General features: G+C 55.2%; 1 protein-coding gene across 1 annotated transcript in view; it reads left to right on the top strand.

The window, feature by feature from the left end:
* Positions 1-20,921, top strand: part of BCR (BCR activator of RhoGEF and GTPase) — a 122,181-nt gene that overhangs the window by 98,456 nt on the left and 2,804 nt on the right. Inside the window, exons 17-24 of the mRNA XM_034642181.1 lie at positions 2,197-2,294; positions 4,147-4,278; positions 15,725-15,784; positions 16,451-16,560; positions 18,088-18,227; positions 19,070-19,204; positions 19,897-20,002; positions 20,500-20,662. Of these exons, the coding sequence (XP_034498072.1) occupies positions 2,197-2,294; positions 4,147-4,278; positions 15,725-15,784; positions 16,451-16,560; positions 18,088-18,227; positions 19,070-19,204; positions 19,897-20,002; positions 20,500-20,662 (944 nt within the window). The remainder of the gene's footprint in view (positions 1-2,196; positions 2,295-4,146; positions 4,279-15,724; positions 15,785-16,450; positions 16,561-18,087; positions 18,228-19,069; positions 19,205-19,896; positions 20,003-20,499; positions 20,663-20,921) is intronic.

Genomic DNA, 20,921 nt, shown 5'->3' with positions numbered 1-20,921 from the left:
CCATTTATTGAAGAGACTGTCTTTTTTCCACTGGATGTTTTTTCCTGCTTTATCAAAGATTAGTTGCCCACACAGGGATGATCTTAAAAGAATCATTCCTAAAAAAAGACACCCGATTCAAAAGACTACATGTCATATCATCCCATGTTTCTGAAACTTATAGAAAAGGTACAGTTTGGAGACAGAAAGCCTGGTGAGAGTTTCCTGGGGCTCAGGGTGGGAAGAGATTTGGCTGCAGTTGAGCCCAAGGGCACTTTTTGGGGGGAGGGCAGTGTCCTGAAACAGTAGTAGTACTGTTTGGACAAGTGTTTAAATTTATTAAAAATCCTCGACCTTGTAACTGATGGATTATACAGTATGCCGATTATACCCCCATAAAGTCGTCACACAGACGTAATTATTCCCCTGGGTGCACCTGCCGCAAGCCCCCTCACATAAATGCTGGTGTTTCAAGGGTTCCATCTGGGCCTTCACTGCGTATACTCCCTCCTTCCTACGCCCAGGGACCTTTCCATCAGCAGCGCAGATGATGCCTGGCACCTGCCTCTCCATCCCCACTTTGTTCTCCTGGGCCCCCTCTGTTACCTTTCCATCTGTGTCCTCAGTATCCCATGCTTTAAACTCCACATCCCCAAACTGAACGCATCACTTGGGACCCCAGACTTGTTCCTCTTCTTTTATGTCCCGCCCCAGTGAGAAGTGCCACCCTCCACCCGTGGCCAGGCCAGAAACCACTGTCTGGTTTACTGGCCATATTAGTAAGATGACATTCTCCATCAGTGGAGTTTCCTTGTCACCTCTGGCCACCTGGCCAGCCCTTCATCCAGACCCTGGCAGTGGCCTCCTCCCCGCACCTTACCTCTGCTCCCCCTGCACCCTACAATTCTCCCAGTACTGAGCTGTTTTCAGTGCCCTGCCCTGGCCTGCAGCACCCTTTGCTACCAGTTAAGTTGTTAAACTCAAACTGTGTAGGTGGTAGGCACTTGCCCTGGCCCCACCCCTCTGCATGCATCCTTCCCCTGGTGGTGATGGCACATTCACCTCTGCCCAGGTCACCAGCCATAGGGCTCTCTGCTCACGTAGAGGCCTTAGGGCTTTGTCAAGGGACCAGGTGAACACATGTTCTGAGAGGTGCTGATTCAGCTGCACCACGGGATAGAATATTGCTGCGGCTCGTGATGGCTGCTGGGGTGTTGTTTTATTTTAAAAAGAAAATTAAGGGGGCCCCTGGGTGGCTCAGTTGGTTGGGCGTCTGCCTTCAGTTCAGGTCATGATTCTGGAGTCATGGGATCGAGCCCCATGTCGGGCTCCCTGCAGCAGGGAGTCTGTTTCTCCCTCTCCTTCTCCCCCCACTCATGCTCTCTTCCTCTCACTCTCTCTCTCTCTCAAATAAATAAATAAAATCTTTAAAAAAAATAGAAAGAAAATTAAGGCTATTTTTTTTCTTATTTTGAAAATGTCGGGGAACAAGAATTCCTGTCCCCTTTAAGGGTTCTTTCAGCTGGACTAAGAATCAAATTGACATGAGACCAACTAATAGGAGAAAATTCAATGTAATAGCGTACCCACGGGGAATCCACACGGACATGGAAATTACAGATCTAGTCAGGCAAAATGAGGCATGTGCGTCACTCCGAACTGAGGAGAAGGGGGCAGGGGTCTGGGACTTCAGAGGAGCGGAATGCACATCACAGGGCAATAAGAACAAATGTTTGGGGATGCCCCGGTGGCTCAGTTGGCTGAACATTTGCCAGGGCCCTGGGATCAAGTCCCGCATTGGGCTCCTTGCTCAGCGGGGAACCTGTTTCTCCCTTTGCCTGCCGCTGCCCCTGTTTGAGCGCTGGCTCGCTCACTCTCTCACAAATAAAATAAAATATTAAAAAAAAAAAAAAAGGAACAGATGTTTGCCCTGCTGTACTGATGGGTCACTCAGATAACATCTATCTCTGCTCATAACCCTTATTTTGAGAAAGACCCCCCCAATCTAGATTCTTCTGTATAGTTAAGGGAAGCATAAAAGTTTCTCTCCAGCTCATAAAGTCTTGATTGCCTTCAGCTCAGAATAATCTCCATGTCACAGTGGCCCATCTTGGGGCAGCCTGCCCTTGGCCCCCGACAAAAATAACCCCTGCTCTCATAGAAAATGTGGGTAATATGAAAAAGTGTGGTCAGCTTCCCTGTGTCACCCTTCCACAGATCTGTACTGCACCCTGGAGGTGGACTCCTTTGGTTATTTTGTGAATAAAGCCAAGACACGCGTTTACAGAGACACAGCGGAGCCCAACTGGAACGAGGTGAGGTACTGCTTCCAGGCGCGTCTTGCGTGCTGGCGCTGGCAGGCAGGCCAGGATCTTGTCCTTGAGGAGAGTCTGAACGCCTCCCCCCCCCTCCCCGCGCACGCCCTGAAGGCTCCCTGATGGCTCCACCCCCCCGCCCCCCACAGGCGCCACTGCCAGCATTCCATCAGCATGCCAGGAATCTCCTGGGAGGAGAGAGGGGGGACTAGTCCAAGAGATTTTATCTCTGTGTTCCTGAGAATCCAACCGCCCCTCCCCGGTCACAAAGAAACAGCCTATTTTGCTGGAGAAGCTTTTGGTAAACGAACTTAAAAGGGCTTTTTGTGCTGCCTTTGTTATGCTTACTGTTTACTTGGTAAGTTTCCATAGATTTTCCTCAGAAGTTGGAATGAGCCCTGTGACGCTCTTGGTTTCTGGAAGCCTGAGGCTCTTTTTGCCAGCAGGGGCTGGGGTAGGCACCCTATTTGCCTGTCCCGGGTGTTGGGTTTGTAGAGTTGGTGCTCTTTTGGCCTTCACCTTGGAGAGCTGTTGTGTTAACTTGCTTACTGTCTTGCCTTGAGCCTTGGGAGTACAGGAATGATTACAGAGTGGCCAATATTGATGAAGTCCCCAGATCCGTGAGAATGCCATTTCCCAGTTTCTGGAGCAGCTGTGGCTTTCAAAGGCCTCATGCTTGAGGATATGGGTGGGATCACACCACTCACCCCCCTGCAGAAGAAGCAGCTGAGTTCCACCTGGCTGCCTGGTCCACCTCAGTTCACGTGGCCCGTGGGGCCACCCCCAGCTCTCCTTTCTTGGTGTCCACTGCTCTGATCATCAGACTCAATGCCTTGTAGTACGGCGAGCCTATGAGATTGCCCCGGCATGATAGCTGTGGGTGTCCCTGCACAAAGGGTGGTGGCTGCTGTGGCGAGGGAGCAGCACAGCCACATGGAGCCCCTAAAGGCTTTGCAGGGAGCAAGAGGGCTGGGACTGACAGGGGCAGTGAGGGAGGGGTTGCTAGACTCAGCACAAAGGGTTCAGGTTGAGCCAGGGGTGGAGGCTCAAGGAACCAAGGCACGGAGGGTTCCAGACACCAGCAGGTCACCTGGTGGCCGGCCTGGGTGTGCCACTGGATGGTCCAGGGGTGTTACGTGTTCCTGGCACATGCGCCCTCCCCACCCCCATGCAGGCTCAGAAATCTCTCCTTTTCTTTTTTCCATCACCCTCTTTCCATTTCCCCACCACAAACCTGTGCCTGCAACAGCACTGGTGTGAAATGCAGAATTTACTGAAGATATCCTGGGGTGATGGAGGAGAAAGTTAACACCACACATCCCACAGCAGACAACTCGAAAGCCTACAGGAGCAGTTCTTTCCTGTATCACCTCCCTGGGTCGATTTTTTTTTTTTTCTTTTCAAATAGACTGATATTTTTAGAGCAGCTTTGGGTCCCCAGGTTTAGGTCCAGAGCAGAAAGGGACAGAGATTTCCCATATACCTGCTGTCCCCAAACATGCACAGCCTCTCCCACTAATCGGTGACCCTACATTGACACATCATTATCACCCAAAGTCCACAGAATATCTGCATTTATAACCAGTACCCTGGAGCTTCTGATGCATGTGGCATGGGACTGCCCTTTGACATATGGCTTAGGGAGTTCGAATTAGATGTTAGGGGCATTCAGAGCTTCCAGAAGCATCCAGACTGGGCCACGAAGGGGTGCTCACAGGGAACTGGCCTCTGAGGGTCTTCATCGCAGGACTGAAGTGGAGAGGGTCTTGAGGCATGGGTCCTTCTGGGGCAGCAAGGAAGCCGTTGGACCTGTCTGCTCATGAGGGACTTTCCTTCTTTCTTGGGACTTCAGGAATTCGAGATTGAGCTGGAAGGCTCCCAGACCTTGAGGATACTGTGCTATGAAAAGTGTTACAACAAAACGAAAATCACCAAGGAGGATGGCGAGAGCACAGACAGGATCATGGGGAAGGGCCAGGTCCAGGTGAGGCCTCCACTCTCCTCTACCCCCTGCAGAGTCCCTCTGCGCCACCCCCTCCCCATGTCTGACACACCCTTCTCTGGATGCTTCCAGTTCTTTCCCCAGTTGACTTTCTGGGACTTGGAGATGGTCTGGCTCCAGGGGTTGGGGGCAGGTGCCCCTGGACTTGCAAGGGACCTTCACAGGTCCTTTCCTGCCCCTCTCTCTCTCTCCGAGTGTCTGTTATCCCCCATCTTGTCCCCAAAGGAAGTTCAGTTCGGCTTGTTCTCACAGCAGGGGCCTCAGTTCCTCCATGGCCTTGTGTGTCCTGTGGCCTCACCTGTGCAGTTCTGCGCCCCACGGGGGTGGTGGCGGGAGCCCTGATACCCATGTTCCTCATGGGCCTCTTACCAGACCCAGCCAGGCGGGTTCCTCCCTGCACTGCCCCTGGGGTTGGGCACTGACTGCTCCCACTTCTCTCCGACCCTCAGACCCTCAGATCCTCCGGGAAGGCCTCCAGCAGGAGGGGGCTCTCCACAAAGCCCCACCTCCCTTCCCTGAGGGCAGGAAGTAAAATCCTTTGGTGCTGAAATACTGAGCAGCAGGGATGAAGGAGAGGGAGGATGACTCACCCCTGAGTAATTTCCTCTTCTTGCGGAGGGTTGGGGCAGGGCACATGCTCATCCTTCAGAGGGGCAAGTCCTCAGTTAGTGGGGGCTCTAGGCCCCCCTCTCTGTTTCAAAGCCAGGTTCTCAGGTTCTGGTTCCCCAGGTTTTCATGTGCCTGTTTCCCACCCTGGAAGCCTATTAGGAACTTTAGTGGTTCAGGGCCTCCAGGGACCCCTTGCCATCCTGTACCTTGAGACCAGGTCTAAAAGCAAAAATGCTCCTCTGACTGCCTTGTACCTGCCCCCCCCACCTACCTGCCAGCAGACACCACCCCATACCCCATACCTTCCCAGGAGAGCAGGCCCAGGGCCTCAGGTGCCCCCACAGACAGGACCTGGGGCTGGACTCTACTGAGGTCAGGGGTAGCACCAGCCTGGGGCAACACTCCAGCGAGCCCACTAAAGTTTGGGATGCACATTGGGGATCAGTGGGGCAGCCTTGCCTGGCATAGGGAAAGCAGGAATCTTGACTCCTCTCTCAGATGGTGTAACTGGGGCGCAGGGGGTTCCAAACAGACCAGGTTTGGCTACTCACCGCTGATAAAATCCAGAGGCAGAGAGATGAGAGGTGGTGAGACAAGAAAAGGATTTACTCCAGTGCCAAAAATACTTGCAGGTTTATGGAAGGAAAGTGTGGGACAGAGGTAAATGGGGGTCTGCAGGTGGGCAGTGAAGGTCGGGTGGAGCATTGTCTTGGGGTCAGTCACGTAGGGTCTGAAGTCAGGACAGTCCTTACTGCTTGAGGGGGAGCTTCGGTTCTCATCACGTGATGCTTTGCCCGCAGGGTCTTTTCCCTGAGTTAAGAGATAAGCTGGAAAGAGCAACATAGTCAGTGAGGAAGTGCAGACTGAGGTCGGAGTGGAGGTGGTTGAAATCCTCTGTCAATGGGCATGGTCTTTGAGGGCCAGCCACTGGTCCAGGGCCACTTGGCAGATGTCCTGGACCTGGGTCCTACCTGTGGCTTAGATGCTGAGGGAGAAGGGGATGGTTCCTCCTTGCTCCCCGTCAGCCTGATTCACCACTGAGCCAGTTGTAGGGGTCTTGGTAGCAAAGGGCTTCCGGGTGGAGGAAGCAGAAATGCCAGCCAGTGCTTTTCAGCTCTTCCACTTTTGGGGTCCTATCCAGGGATCTTTGACAAACCAGGTCCCTTCCCCAGCCAGAGCCACCCCCATGAGCTGGGCATGGGTCCCACCTTGACAGATGCGTGTGCCCACTGCAAAGTTGGGGTGATGTCTGTGAGGGTAGCTCGCATGCCCAGTGCGGACACTCACCACTCTGCAGCTCATGTGCACTGGCTCCCCAGTGGCCTTGAGATCCCACCCCGTATTTCCACATCCATCTCCTTCACTTCCTTGGCTTGACAGCCCCATGGATTGAGTCAACCACATCGAGGGGCTCTTCTGCTCTTAAGGGACGCTAAGGTGTTTTCCAGATTTTACTGTCTGTGAGCATGCTGGTGCTGGACACCTTGGAGGACCGACATGTTTTGGCACCTACTGGGCAACAGTCACAGCTCAGGCCCTTTGAGTTTTGGGGCTCTGGTCTTCTGCTCAACTAATGTGTCCCGCCTGCTCCCCCTCCCTTCCCTCTCCGTGTTTGTGTCTGCCCCCAGCCCCGGCTTTCCTCCCACACACCCGCACCCTGACCCCCGCCTTGCAGAGAGCCCCAAGGTAAGCTGAGGGTGCACATGGACTGATGTCCAGCTCCTTTTTTCAGTCCATCACAGAAGACTAAGGGAGGCTCCGATTCCATTGACCTTTGACGCGAATCATCAAATTCTCCGGTGCTAGAGTCCCGGGGTGGTAAGATTTGAACCAGGGCCTCTGAGCACTGCCACTGGATAATCGGGTGTCTCAGTGGCAAAGAGAAAAGAAAGGATACTCATCCTCTTCCTTTTTGTATTGAGCCCTCTGTGAAAACCCTTTGCCATGATACTACTGGATATAAACAAATAATCCTTTTTGAGCACAGCCGGTGCTGTCGGACACACGGGGGTGTCAGGTGAGCACCCTGCCCTTTCCTGGGGAAGAAGAGAGCATTGGGGTTGTGGGGGCCCGCTTGGGGCATCACTCCAAGCTCTGGCTGTTCTCTGCCCCTTTCTGCCCTCTGACCTGGTCTGCATTTCCCCGTGCACACACTCTGAGGGGTGCTTCTCAGCAAACACTACTTTCCTGTTCCTTCTAGTAGGACAAGATAGGATAAGCATGGAGGACATGGACTCTGTTTAAAAAAAAAAGTTGTACATGACCTTGTTAGAACATCAAGGTTGACTGTATTAGCAGGATACAGGTATAGGGACCACTGCAGTGGGGTTTTGCAGCAGGGGAGAAAGATGGAGCCCAACTCTGAATATGACAAGGAGAGAGGGAATTTATAGCCAAGGAGCATGGTGTGGGGGATCATCAGTTGGAAGTTACTAAAGGGAAACATTAGGGGTAAGGGGGGATTCTGGCTAAACCAATCTAACGGGTTCCTTGTGGAAAGCAAGCCAGGGCAATCAGACATCACCAGGGAGTGGTGTGGGGCAAGGAGTCGGGTCAGATGTTGAAGGTAATCAGCTATCAAAGATATCAGGGGGTGGTTCTTGCTAAAATTGGGCTCTTGGGGACATTCCCAAGAACAAGGTCTAGTTGGAAAACAGCTCAGAGGAGCCTGACTGGTGTGGCCAAAGGAAGACCCTTTGAGCGTGCCTCCTGTGAGCTGGGGTAAGTCATCACTGCCCAGATAAACATCTTCCCTCACGTGTAAACTGGGACCAGGGGCCATGGAGCCGGGCCTGGGGGTCTTCAGCGGCCACTGCTGCTATTATTACTCAGGTGTCGTCACTGTTGGTGGAGAAGGCGGGCTCTGGCTCCACCCCCTCATCCGTGTCTGCTTCCATGGAAGAGCCGAATGAGTGGGAAGCCTGGCTCCTGAGCCATCATTAGCCAGGAAGGAATCCCAGCATGACACAAGGTCCCTTATGACTCACAGAATAGGCAGTGGCTGGGCTGCCCCTGGAGACCCCCATTCCCGGTGGGGCTTGTTTATGAGCTGGCATCCCCAGGAGCAAGAAGGCAGGAAGTCAGAGGAGGAGGTTATGGCCCCCTGTGACCTCAGCCAGGCCTCTTTCTGCCTCCCCGAATGCTCCCAGACACTGTTTTCTGTGTGGGGCACACCTAGGGGAGGGCGTCCATGACTCTGGGGGTACAGCCTTCCTGAGTGGGGGCTTTTCCCAATAATATCAGGCCCCTGTAGAGCCCTGCCTGTCCTGTTGCTGGGGTTGCGGGATGGGTGGGAATAGAATGGCCTTCCCCCGGCCCAAGTGCTTCCCCCCCATATGTACATTAACTCATAAGTTGAGTGTAAAACCCTTCCTGTGAGGTGGGGAAGGTGCAGCGCCCCAGGAGTGTCTGAGGGGGGCCAGGGAGAAGTCCACAGCTGGCCAGGAGGGAGAGGCCAGGCAGGCCCCTCCGAGGGGCCAGGGATGGAAATCAAGTCCCCAGCAAAGCTGCTCACACACCTGTCTGGGCAGAAGGTGTCAGAGTCATCTGGGGAGCTAGGTCCCAACTTCCGGGGGCTGATGAGCTGACGGTGCAGGAACCACGGTCTGAGTTTCAGGTCTCAGCCCTTGCTCTTCAGATGACTGGCCAGATCCCTACTTCCCCTCCTAAATGGTGGAATCTCCATGAGATGAGGATGGAGGGCTCCCCCTCCCAAACCCAGGATGGGTGAGTTGGTTCATTCAGAGTGTCAGGCCATACCAGACAGAAAGGCAGAAGGACATAGTGTATAAGAGGGACGCAGCCCTGGGGGCGCCGGCTGTCCAAGAAAGTGTCAGAGACTCGCAAACCTGAGCCCTCGTGTACAGACAGGTGCCCGGGGCCCCACTGAGAGTCGTCCCTGAGCCAGCTGTGAGTCTGAGCAAGCAAAGCCATCCCTGCCCATCACCAGACACCAGGAGCCCACGGTGCCACCCTGGTGATCAAGGGCTTCCTGCATGCGGGGCACCAGGGACCCCGAGAACAAGAAGACATCTGCCCGTGTTTCACAGAGCAGAGGGTCTCAGGAAGGAAGGATGCTGCGGATGGGCCAAGAGCCAGAGCAGGCCATGACGCAGTTATTTTGGGGGAGTCGGGACAGAGAAATCTTCACAGAGTTGGGGTCACTGGGTCACGGGAAGGATTTTCGCATGCGGAGGTCTCACATGTCCTGTGCTCTGAGCGGAGCAGGGGCTGATGGGGATGCACCTGTTGTGGCGGAGGCGGAGGGCTGGCCAAAGTAGCCTGACTGGGGGCTGCGGGGGTGGGAAGGGGGCCTGCAACCACTGCCCGAGCGCTCCGGCACATCCTAGGCCAGGGGCTGGGGCCAGCATCCAGGGATGATCACCAGATTCATCAAAGCCCAGGGAAATTGCAGCTTTGCAGTTATTAGGAAGTCCGTCCTTCCATCTTTCCCTGCTGTCTTCTCCATTTGTGAATTTTCTGTGTTGCTAAACCCCCTCCACCCTGTTTCTTCTCAGTGATTAACTTTATATCAAATCCTAGAATTTTGTCTCCTCCCATTTCTTCTGATACTTTGCATGTCTAGCTGGGCTCACAAGTCATTCCAGTGGGATCATCAGAGTTGTTTGTTTTTTCTTTCTAACAATTTTTGTGGGTTTCGGATGAGTTTGGGGCCTCAGGTTTCTGATTTGACCCTCGCTTTATTCGAAGCTGGTGCTTGGGGTGGCCATACATGGTTTCCCAGACTGTGCCGGCCTGGATTGCTTGCCTCATGCGTGGAAACCTGGTTGGATACAGACTGACAGGTCCAACTGTGCCCCCCTCCTAGGGGTGCCCTGACACCCATGCTCCAGCCCTCAGCAAGACCTCACTGTGACATCTATCCACTTGCGGGCAGTCTGCTCATTCAGTGACCAGTTCTGTGGCACTTGGGTCCCAAGAGCCCACCGAAGTGCCCAATAGCAGCTGTATGAATGTGGAGATGCCACACATGACATCCCGAAACTGGAAGGAAGCTAAAGTGCCCATCAGCTAGCTGGTGGGTCCATAAACCAAGTGTGGTATATCCATATAGAGAAATATTATGCAGCTGTACCAGAGGAAGGACATTCAGATGCACGCTACGTGGATGAACTGTGACATTGTTCTAAGTGAGATAAGCCAGACATAAAAGGATGAGTGACGTAGGATTCCAATTACAGGGGGGTACCTGGGACCAGTGAACTAGGGACTGAGAGTAGAACAGAGGTTCACAGGGGCTGGGAGGGGGCTGGGAATGGGAGTTGCTTCTTCACGGGGACGTGTTTGGGATGATGAAGAAGTGTTGGGGGTAGTTGGTAGCGATTGCCCAACATTGGGGATGTACTTAATGCTACTGAATTGTGCACTTAAGAACGGTTAACTTTATGTTATATATATTTTACCACCAAATTTTTTTTAAAGATTTTATTTATTTATGTGACAGAGAGATAGCCAGCGAGAGAGGGAACACAAGCAGGGGGAGTGGGAGAGGAAGAAGCAGGCTCCCAGCGGAGGAGCCCGATGTGGGACTCGATCCCGGAATGCCGGGATCCGCCCTGAGCCGAAGGCAGACGCTTAACGCCTGCGCTACCCAGGCGCCCCTTACCACCAATTTTTAAAGAGTTAGCGTGTCCACAGGGTGCAGGGATGGACACGGGAGCCCAGACTCAGCAATTTGTCCCCTTCGTGAAATCCCCCACCACCAGAGGGATAGTCAGCCCCTCGGCCGTGTGGCGTGGTGGGGAAGCCGCCTTCAGGAGCTTCTCGCAGCCACCCCCCAGAGCCTCAGCACCCTCACCTGCAAGAGGGCAGGTGTCTGGCTCTCAGTAATCCCCAGTGACCAAATGCTCACTCTGTGCCAGTAGGCGTTGTAATGCATGTGTATTAAAGATGCTTACGTTGTATGTCCTATATATACACGTCAGGGCACGGAGGTACCACAGTGAACGAAATAGACAAAAGCCCTGTCCTTGGGGCTGGTACGGGAGGCAGACATCAACCACAATAAGAATAAGGGCTGTGGTCAGACAGGAAGGAGACAGGGCTCGGGGAAGATGTGGTTTTCAGTCAGGCAGTTGGGGACAGCAGATACTGTTACAAAAGTACCGAGAGATATCCTTTCATCATGGAGATTATCTCAGGGCCATGCATGTTCCATCCACACAGTCACTCACTGCGCCAGGGCATCCTGTTGGGGGGAGGAATGCCTTCCAGGGTGCCTGGGCGGGGGAGGGGGGGTCGGGGGCGCTCAGAGACGAATGAGACGCAGCCCATGTTGCGGGTAGATGAGCAAGGAGGGAAACCCATGTCATCTCTGAAACTATCTTGGAGAGGTCCGAAGGGTCTCTTGTACCAGTAACATAAAATGAGTGATGCTTGTGTTTCATAAACATACTAGGGCGATTTTAGGCTCTGAAAGTTACGAACATATAAAAATACATGAGCAAATCCTTCTTGTACAGATTCCCCAGGATTTGCCCAGAAGAAGTGTACCTCTGTCACCGTGAAGAAAGTGTGGCCGTGTGGCCTGGGTCGTCCTCGCTCTGTGTGGTCCAGTTGGGACCCTATATCTTTGTTTCTTCAACTGGTATGCCATACAGTGCCTCCATCTGAAGTATACAATTCAGGCATTTGTAGTAAATTTACACGGTTGTATAACTCTCACCAACAATCCAATTTTAGAATATTTCCATTCCTCAAAACAGTTTCATCATTCCCATTTATAATTGCCCACTGTTCTTACCCCCAGACCCAGGCTGATCTGCTTTTTTGTTTACAGATTTTCCCATTCTGCATATTTCATATAAATGGGATCATTCTATATTATGTGGCCTTTTGTGACAGGCTTCTAACACTTAACACGTTTGTGAGGGTCCCCCACATCATGGCAAGCATCGGTCATGGCTGAATCATATTCCATCATATATATTCATTCACCACGTTCTGTTTATCCACTCAACAGTTGATGGACACTTGGGTTTCCAGCTCGGGGCTGTTACGGTTAGCGCTGCTGTGAACGTGTCCACACAAGTCTTTGTATGAACGGATGTTTTCATTCTTTCCATGTGGAGACCTGGGGGTGGAATTGCTGTGTCCGGCAGCCAAGTTTAGCTCTATGAGGAGCTGCCCTACTTTTCGAGAGTGGCTGCAGTATTTTATATCCCCAGCGGCAGTGTCTGAGGGCTCCTGTTTCTCCGCAACCTCACCATCACTTGTTATCATCTGTCTTTTTGATCTTAGATGTCCTGCGCGGTGTTCCTTTATCCATTTAAGTGATGCTGAAGCTGGTGGGGATCAGAGAAGGGCAGCAAAGAATTAAAGATGTGGATGCTAGAGCTCAGGAGAAGGGATTGTAGCAATAGGAGCAGAAGCAGGACACCAGATTGCCCTCCTGGGGCGATTTCTCCAGGCGTCTCTCAGAAGACCCGTTCCAGGGTGGAGGTTAGAGTGCACACATGTGAAGCCCTGCTGGGCCATCCTGGACGGTGTCAGTGGGCACAGAGGGAACGGTCTTGCCTCCTTTGGACAGTTTAGTCCTGCCTCTCAGGCTGAAGACAGCGCCTGCTCCTCAGCAAAGCCACCCGGGCCCATGGGGGCCACCAGCCCCACCACCCACCATTGTTCCCCCACCTCGCCCAACCCCAGGGAGACAAGCTGGAAACCAGCCCTTCCTCCAGAGAACACTGGGGGTGAGCAGACACCCCCCACCCTGTCCCGTCCTCATCCCCCATCCCCCAGCAGCAGGCACATTCCTTGCGGAGACCTTGAGACCCTGAGAGGCCCCCATGGGCGCCTGGAGCACCATTTCCTGGTCCTCTCTGCTCAGTCATCTGTTTTTCCAAATCCCAGTCCCGGCTTGTTTATTTCTCTGGTCCTTTAAATAGCCGCACAAGAGCGCGTGCCAGCCTTGAGTGTTGTTCGGGGCTGGACTGCACCAAGCCTCGGGCCTCATCATCGTGTTATTCTTCATGCTACTTCCGCTCTGCCCGGCACACTCTGTTCTTTGGAGCCAAGCCAGCGGGGGGCCGGTCTTTCCCACTGGAGCTGCCCCGAGTCCTGGGGGCTGGGTGAGAAACCGCCTGGCAACACCATGGCCCAGGTCTGCACTCTGGAGGCCAGGTCATGCCACAGCCTCTGGGGTCAGGTGGCAGCAGGGCCGGACATTGGTGTTGGCAGTGGACGATGGCACTGAACCCCCTCCACTGGGCTGGCTGTGCTCTGGGGGGCCATGGGATGTCTGCTCTGAATCCGCTCAAGACACTGCATGCTATTATTGGTGTCACTGGCTGGGGTGGTACAGGCTCGGGGTGGGGGTATCCCTAGAGCACATCCAGCCATGAGGCAAGCTGGCCAGGCAGACACGTGTTACTCAGTGTTTCCAAATGCGCCCACAGGAAACCAGCCACTTGAGAAGGAAGCTTGGCTTTTCTGGGCTTTAAAGAAAACTGACTCGTTGGAGTTCCCGTAACCAATAGTCTGCTGGTGGGGGACGGGGCTGTATTTTCCCAACACACAAAAAAGGAGAATCAAGGAGTGATCGGAAACTTTGACCCTGGCGAGCCAGGCTGCAGGGGTGGGGCTTCCCGAGACGCATGGTCAAAAGGCAGTGGAGGCCAGGAACTTGTCACACTCCTCTTCATCTGCGCTCCTGTCCAAACACGGTCCTATCTGGCCACAGCGGCCTCTCAGAGCAGCAGGGCCAAGGATGCGAGAGACGCCATCTGCCCCCGTCGCTGTGCAGGGCCTCCTACGGTACTTCCACCCCAGCCGAGCGGGCCAGAGCCGACTGGCCTCTGCGGAAAAGCACTTGTGTGCTCGGGGCACCGCCCTGTGGACCCACATCCGAAACCTCGTGTGCAAGGGCAAGGTGGGCAGATGGGTGTGCCACGGTTTCCCGGGTGGGCCACATTGGGGCAGGGTCCCTGCCACCTGAATGTGCTGCTCCGTCGCTCTGCTTGTCAGCTGCATTGAGAGGGGGGCCCAGTGATTACCATTCCTGGGAGGGAAAGTGGGGGGGGTCTCCTGCTGAAGCGGTGGCAGTGGGAAGCTCTCCCTTTCCCTAGGAGCAAGAGGAACATTGTCCCCTTCCTTCCTGGACAGCCAGGGCACAGGATTTGGGGGTGATAGGCTGGCAGTGCACCCCCCCTTAACCACTTTGCACCACACCTGGTCTGGTTGAGAGCGTGGAGCCCCGGCATCATCCCCCTCCCAGCTGGATGCCTGGGATTCGCTCTCACGGGGAAGCACCAGTTGGGAGGTTTCCTTTTCTGAGTGGTTTGTGACTGCCTGGTCCCTGCTCACAGGCCTTGCCCCTCAGGGTGGGGTCCCTGTCGCCCAGGGGTAGCCCCTAAGAACCTCCTGGGACAGATGAGGAGTGAGGACCTGTGACCCTGCAGCCTCAGGAGGAGACGCCGTGCCCCCCTTTGTTCTTCTGTGTCATTCTGTCTGTACATTTCAAATCCTTGGGGGTGGTAACCAGTAGGCCCTAGAAGGGGAGGCGATGCCCCCACCCCCGCCAGGAGTCCCTGTGCTGAGCCTCCACTCCAAGCAGCGTAGGGAGAGAGGTTCAGGTTGTACACGTCTGAGAGGTAGCTGCCGCTGGACCTCCTCTCCTGTACGAGGCCCACGTGGCTCTCACCTCTTGAGTCTCTTGCAGTGGATAGATATGGGACACCTGTCCTGAGCACCCCCTGGACCTGGTGCTGTGCTTGGTACTGTCCTATGCATGTGTGTGTGTGTGCGCATGTGCAGAAATGGTGAGGCGCAGACCCCGCTCTCAAGTGGTTTGTCTAGTCACAGACATGAACCGTCGCCCGAAGCAAGTGATGAGGTCACAAGGTCCTGCCTGAGGAGTACCAAGTTACATGGTGTCTAACAGTGGCTCCCTAACCTGCCTTTGGATCAGAATCCCTTGGGGAGGTTTCTAGTTAGGTGAATCCCAACACCCCCCCACCCAAGCTGCTGGTGCAACTCTGGGAGTAGAACCTGGGGAGCTGTGTTTGTAAACAAGATCTTCCCAGGTGCTCATTCGTCCAGCCCAGCTACTTGTGTGGATGTGTGCTCCCCAAAACAGGGGAGATGGAGCCCTCATAGATGGAGCCCTCATTGGCCTGACCACGGAGGTCTGGGGCTCATAGCAGCATAGACTTGGGTGAGATTACGCAGCATGGTCCCGCGGGCCAGCACTCAGACAGTGCTCTGTGGGGTAGAAGCCAGAGGGGCTGCAGAAGGCCCCTTCCAGTCCCTGTCACTGGCTATGTGATTTGGAGCTGGACTCTGGATCCTCCTGAGCCACAGGACTGGCCTGGACTGGAGACCCCTCCTTCATGGGCTCCTACAACCAAACCACATAGCACACTCGGGGAAAACTGTCCCAGACTCTTCATAGGCATGCCCTCTGAAAGTTCCTATTGAAATTGGGTTTCCCAAAATATTTAAGCCGACTGCCCAGCCTCCCTGAGCTGCACATAGCGCCAGTGATGGTTGGTGAGGGGGAGCAAGATGGCTGCCAGCGTGGACTTGAACTCCCGGTGGGAAGGGACAGAGGGAGGAATGGGGCCCCCAGCCATGAGCCTGGAACCCATGAAGCACAGGTCTGAGAGGAGGAGATCTCTCAGTTTCCAGGGGTTTTCAAGCAACTCTCTTTCAGGACCCCTCTTGGCCTCTAGATAGAGGTGCCAGCAGAGGTCCAGCTCCAATTCTGACTTAGGTGTGGAGCCGTCACAGGCTTGGACTGCTGCCTGGCAGGGTCTCTGTGCAGACCCCCAGGCACCTGATAATCATAACTGCTTGGTTTCAGCTGGACCCCCAGGCCCTGCAGGACAGAGACTGGCAGCGGACTGTCATCGCCATGAATGGGGTATGTTGGCGCCTACCTTTCCCGCAAGATTAGGGTGGCCCCGGTTTCTTCCAGAACAGTCAGAAGGCTGAGCCTGAGGTAGTGTTGAGGTGGGGCACGGCTGGAGGGGGGAGAGGCGCTGCAAAGCAGAGTCACGACAGGCAGGAAAGAATCCATTTGGTGGCTGGAGTGCAGTCACCAGCCAGGCGCTGAGCGTCCCTCCTTGAGCAAGACAGGCAGGACCTCGACCCTGGGGTCTGCCTGTAGAAACTGAGACCCTGATTAGTTTTCAGGGTCCCAGAAGGTTTAGACCTTTAAAAAAAAAATGATAAGCAAAACTATTACATACCAGAAAAGGTCCGGGCATATGTGACAAAATGTTAACATTTGATAGATAATTCATGGCTTTTTGTTATGTTATTTTCTGTACTTTTCCTCTCGTTTTGTTAACATTAAGAGAAGCCGTGGGGATTAGGGTTGGGGGCAGTGTCCTGCAAGAACTAATCCTTAAATCACCCTGACCGTTCCTAGTTCTTGCTGAGTTGGGCCAGGGACCTGCCCTGCACTGGGATCTTAACCCACTTGCTCGGGGAGGGGGAGTGATTTACTAAGCCCCCCAGGCCTCTGGGAACTCGGACTGTGAGTCCCAGAAGGGTGAGAGGGCCGTGCCCCTGCCTCCCCCTGCAGATTGAAGTGAAACTCTCCATCAAGTTCACCAGCAGGGAGTTCAGCTTGAAGAGAATGCCTTCCCGAAAACAGACGGGCGTCTTCGGAGTCAAGATTGCTGTGGTCACCAAGTGAGTGGAGAGGGACTAGGACTCATGTGTCTCTCATCCCCGGGCAGAGTGGGCACCCCCCCCAGGTGTTTCTGAAGGGAAAAACAGGTGAGGGTCTCCCCTCTTTGTACATGGTCCTCTGTGTACGAGGCCACCTCCCAGGCACACTCTGTGTGCTTGGTTGCCTCCCATGTTTACTGCTAAACTTGCTCCTGTCAGCTTAGGAATGTCCTCAGCCCCTTCCCATGCGGGCGGGCTGGCGGGCGGGCTGGCGGGCGGGCTCCCACAGTACAGGAACTGCACAAGGTCAGGGTTTTCTTCCCTTGCTCAGAATCTGTCCCTGTCGGGGTTCCTGTGGAATGATGGCCACCCCAGCCCCTTGGTCAGGTCAGTTGCCAGGAGAAGTCTATATGTTGGTTTGAGAGCAGTTCTCAGGGACACAGGCCTCTTCCTCCCAGAATCCATTCACTTTCCCCATTTGGAATCTGGCCGGGCCCCTGACTTCACTGGTCGCCCAGGCCGGGGCCCGCATCAGATGTTTCCTGGACACCTAATTGTGTCCGAACACCACTCCCTGCCCCCAGCTGCACCCTAGCTGTCCCCACAGCTCTCTGGATGGGTCTGGGCCTGAGCAGAGAGGACTTTGTCAGTGATTACCCCAAATAAGTGCTGCTGATGGGGGTGGCTTGGGAGAGTGCTTTGCTGGGCTCCTGAATCCCCTTGCTCAACGAGGCTAAAGCAAACCCTCCGAACAGCATGTCTCCTCTTTTTGAAGTATTCCTACTCCAGGGTCCTGTGTGGAGGTCCTGGAATGGTGCATTGTTAAGACGTGGGCAGGAAGTGTTCAGAATCACAGGATTCCGAGTGCTGGTGTTAGACAGCCCTGTGGAGTCATTCATCCAGCTGTGTGCAGGGCTCACCTCTTGCTGAGGCCTGGAGGGGTCAGGATTCACCTCTCACACAGCAAGTGGTGGCAGGGCCAAGACTGGGTCCAGGACTCTGTGCGGCCACCTGTTAGCCCAATGCCTGGGATCTTTTAACTGACTTATTATGGCTGATTCCACTTAGAAAAGCCTCCTGACCTTCTAAATCCCGTATAATTCACAGAGCGTCCAGCTACCTTAGAAAGGCCCTAATGATGGGGGCACCTGGGTGGCTCAGTCAGTTAGGTGTCTGACTTTGGCTCAGGTCACGTTCTCAGGGTCCTGGGATCGAGCCCCACAGTGGGCTCCCCCCTCAACAGGGAGTTTGCTTGTCCTTCTCCCTCTGTCCCCTCCCCCTGTTCATGCACTCTCTCTCTCTCTCTCTCAAATAAATAAAATCTTTAAAAAGGAAGAAAAAGGGCCTAATAAGATGTAAACAAGCAATGGTAATCATGAACTCTCACAGCAGAGGAAAGCGTGCGGACAGGTCCATGTGAGCCCGACCCTGGGGGCCTTCATCAGCCCCACCTCCAGGTGTGCGGTGTACAGACAGGTGGTGGGTCCAGCCCCACTGCGGCCTGAGCCAGGGCTGCCAGGCACTGAAGGCACTGTCCCCCCTCTGCAGGAGGGAGAGATCCAAGGTGCCCTACATCGTGCGCCAGTGCGTGGAGGAGATTGAGCGCCGGGGCATGGAGGAAGTGGGCATCTACCGTGTGTCTGGAGTGGCCACGGACATCCAGGCGCTGAAGGCGGCCTTTGACGTCAGTGAGTGTCGGCCTGGGCAGCACGGGTTGGGGGTGTGGGCGTGGTGGCTTATGCTGTGAGAGCTCATGCTGCTAGATTAGGCCCGTGCCTTTCCTTCACTGGTTTAAGTTTTCAGATGAGAAGCAGAGGGAGCGGTGGGCAGAGGTTCTGCAGCAGCCCGTTCTCCTGTCTGAACCACGCGCGTGTGGCTCCCCGAGAGTCGGACCAGGGGCTTCTGCGGGGCCGCCCCACCTTGCACTGGGGTTTGGTCTGCTTCCACTGGGTGGAAAAGAGGTGCTGACCAAAGCCCAGGAGTCAATATGGTCTGACTATTAGAAGTTGGTGGAACTCCCTCAGTCCCCAGATGAGGACACTGAGACCCCAGAGGCTTCTCAGAGTGGAAGGTGGCAGAACCAGGACTTCGTGCCTGCATCCTCTTCCCTCCCTGGCCTATGACACCGAGGGCCAGTGGCCACCTGAGGCCGGAGGGAAGGCACTGGTTTGAAACTCCAGAATGGAACAAATAATCCCAGTATCTTAATGTTATCAGAAGGTGCCTGCAGCCAGGTCGCTATGGAGCAGAGCCGCCCAGCCTGTGCCGAGGCACGGTGTCTGGCTTCCGCCGGCTTCTCAGCCCCTCGTGGTGGCTCTGCTGCCAGGCCACCCCTTGCCCAGCAAGAGGGGGTGGGGAGGACGCCCCCCTGTCAGAACCACTGGCATGCTTGGAAGAAGACGAGCTGTTGAAAGGAGGAACCCCAGAAGCCATCGGCCTGCTGTGGGCTGTGCTGGGCTGAGGCAGGGCGAGTGGAGCCCTATTTGGGATCCATGAGTAGGCTGTGCTCCCATCTCTGTACTCCTTGCAGATAACAAGGACGTGTCGGTGATGATGAGCGAGATGGATGTGAATGCCATTGCCGGAACACTGAAACTGTACTTCCGCGAGCTGCCGGAGCCCCTCTTCACCGACGAGTTCTACCCCAACTTCGCCGAGGGCATCGGTGAGCATTGGAGGCCCCCCCGTCCACCACCATCCATGTTTCAGTCCAAACTCTGCAGTGGCAGGGGGACCGAGAACCTAGCTGGTCCTAGAAGGCCTCTGCCCATCCTCACAGGGCCTCCCAGGGTCCCCATCCCTCCTGAGTATACCAAGAGGGTGAAGCAGCCAGTACCACTGTGGACACACTGGGATGTGGGGTCCTTGAGGCTCCTTCCTCCTCACTGGAGTGCCCACCCTGTTCCTCTAACCCCGGGTCCTTGTCCCATCAAGTGCGGCTTCAAGCCCCACCTGACCCTGAGTCAACCTGGGGGGTGGTGTCCCCAAGTGGGGATGCTGGGGTACAAGGGACACAGGGTGATGAGGGAGCTGCCAGGGCCCCAAAAACTCCTGCCCCCCCTCATTCCGTGCTCGGCTTCTCGTGCCTTGGGCTCTTCCAAGCAGGAGGTGGGAATGGCCAAGCCGACCAGGAGGGCAGTTATGCTCTGCACCTTCTAACACTGGTCCCTGGGGTGCCATTCAGCCCTTTGAGATACAGAAAAGGCACCCACACTGAGGTCCTCATCGGGGTCCAGTGCTGTGTGGGTCAGGACGATGATGGGCCTGGACTGCCCTGTGCCCTCTGACATGGGCCCCTGGAGGGGCCTCCAGCTTGGCTGTGACCCTGAGAATAACACCTCTCCCAACCCCCCACAGCTCTGTCAGACCCTGTTGCAAAGGAGAGCTGCATGCTTAACTTGCTGCTGTCACTCCCAGAGGCCAACCTGCTGACCTTCCTCTTCCTTCTAGATCACCTGAAAAGGTAACCCCCAACTCTTCCAGGACCCCCAGGCCACAAGGCAGGTTCTCCTGTGGCCCACTGGCTCTTGTCACGCTCCGTGGCTCCTAGCGCCCTCTCTCCCCGCTCCTGTCCGTGGTTACTCACCTGCTCTGGGTACTAGAGACCTTGCCACCCTCCCGCCTCAGCTCCACAGTCTTAAGGGAAGAGTGAGATGCTTCAGCTACAGCCAGTGGCTGGGCTTTCTCTCCCCAGCAGGTCATGGCCCAGAGCTGGCCCAGCCACCTGCCAGCCTCAGGTGCTCTTCATCCTAGGCCCCTCCAACCCAGAAGAAGCGGGGTGGGGTCTGCTTTCGGCACAGCTAGGGGTGAGATGTCTGTGTTGTGGAGCCAGGCCAAGGCAGAAAGGGGTGGCTCCCACTGTCAAGTTCCCTGAGCACTGCAGGGTGGTCTGGCCCCTCTGTCTCACCCCCACCCTGTAGGCCATGTCACAGTAGCACCCTCTGCTTTGGCCCTCTGTAGGGTGGCGGAAAAGGAGACAGTGAACAAGATGTCCCTGCACAACCTTGCCACAGTCTTCGGCCCCACGCTGCTCCGGCCATCAGAGAAGGAGAGCAAGGTCCCTGCCAACCCCAGCCAGCCCATATCCATGACCGACAGCTGGTCCCTGGAAGTCATGTCCCAGGTATGAGGAGACAGGCTCTAGCGCACGCCACCTGACTTCACAGAGGTGGCCTCTGCCTGGCCCACGCAGGGTCCTGCCAGCCGTTCACACCGAGTTGTACAGGGGAGGGGCCCAAGACACAGAGAGAGAGACTTGCCTGAGGCCGTGTGGCTGGGAGGGGATGGGAGGACCCAGGCCACTGCTCTTCCTACTGTTCCTTCCTGGGGCTTCTCAGGCTGGCCTGCTGCTCCTACAGGGACACCCAGATCTCTTGCCAGGG

The sequence above is a fragment of the Ailuropoda melanoleuca genome, chromosome 14 (assembly GCF_002007445.2).
Source record: "Ailuropoda melanoleuca isolate Jingjing chromosome 14, ASM200744v2, whole genome shotgun sequence".
Classification (NCBI taxonomy): Eukaryota; Metazoa; Chordata; class Mammalia; order Carnivora; family Ursidae; genus Ailuropoda; species Ailuropoda melanoleuca.
The sequence above is the reverse complement of the archived record's forward strand: the minus strand, read 5'-3'. Positions and strand labels throughout refer to the sequence as shown.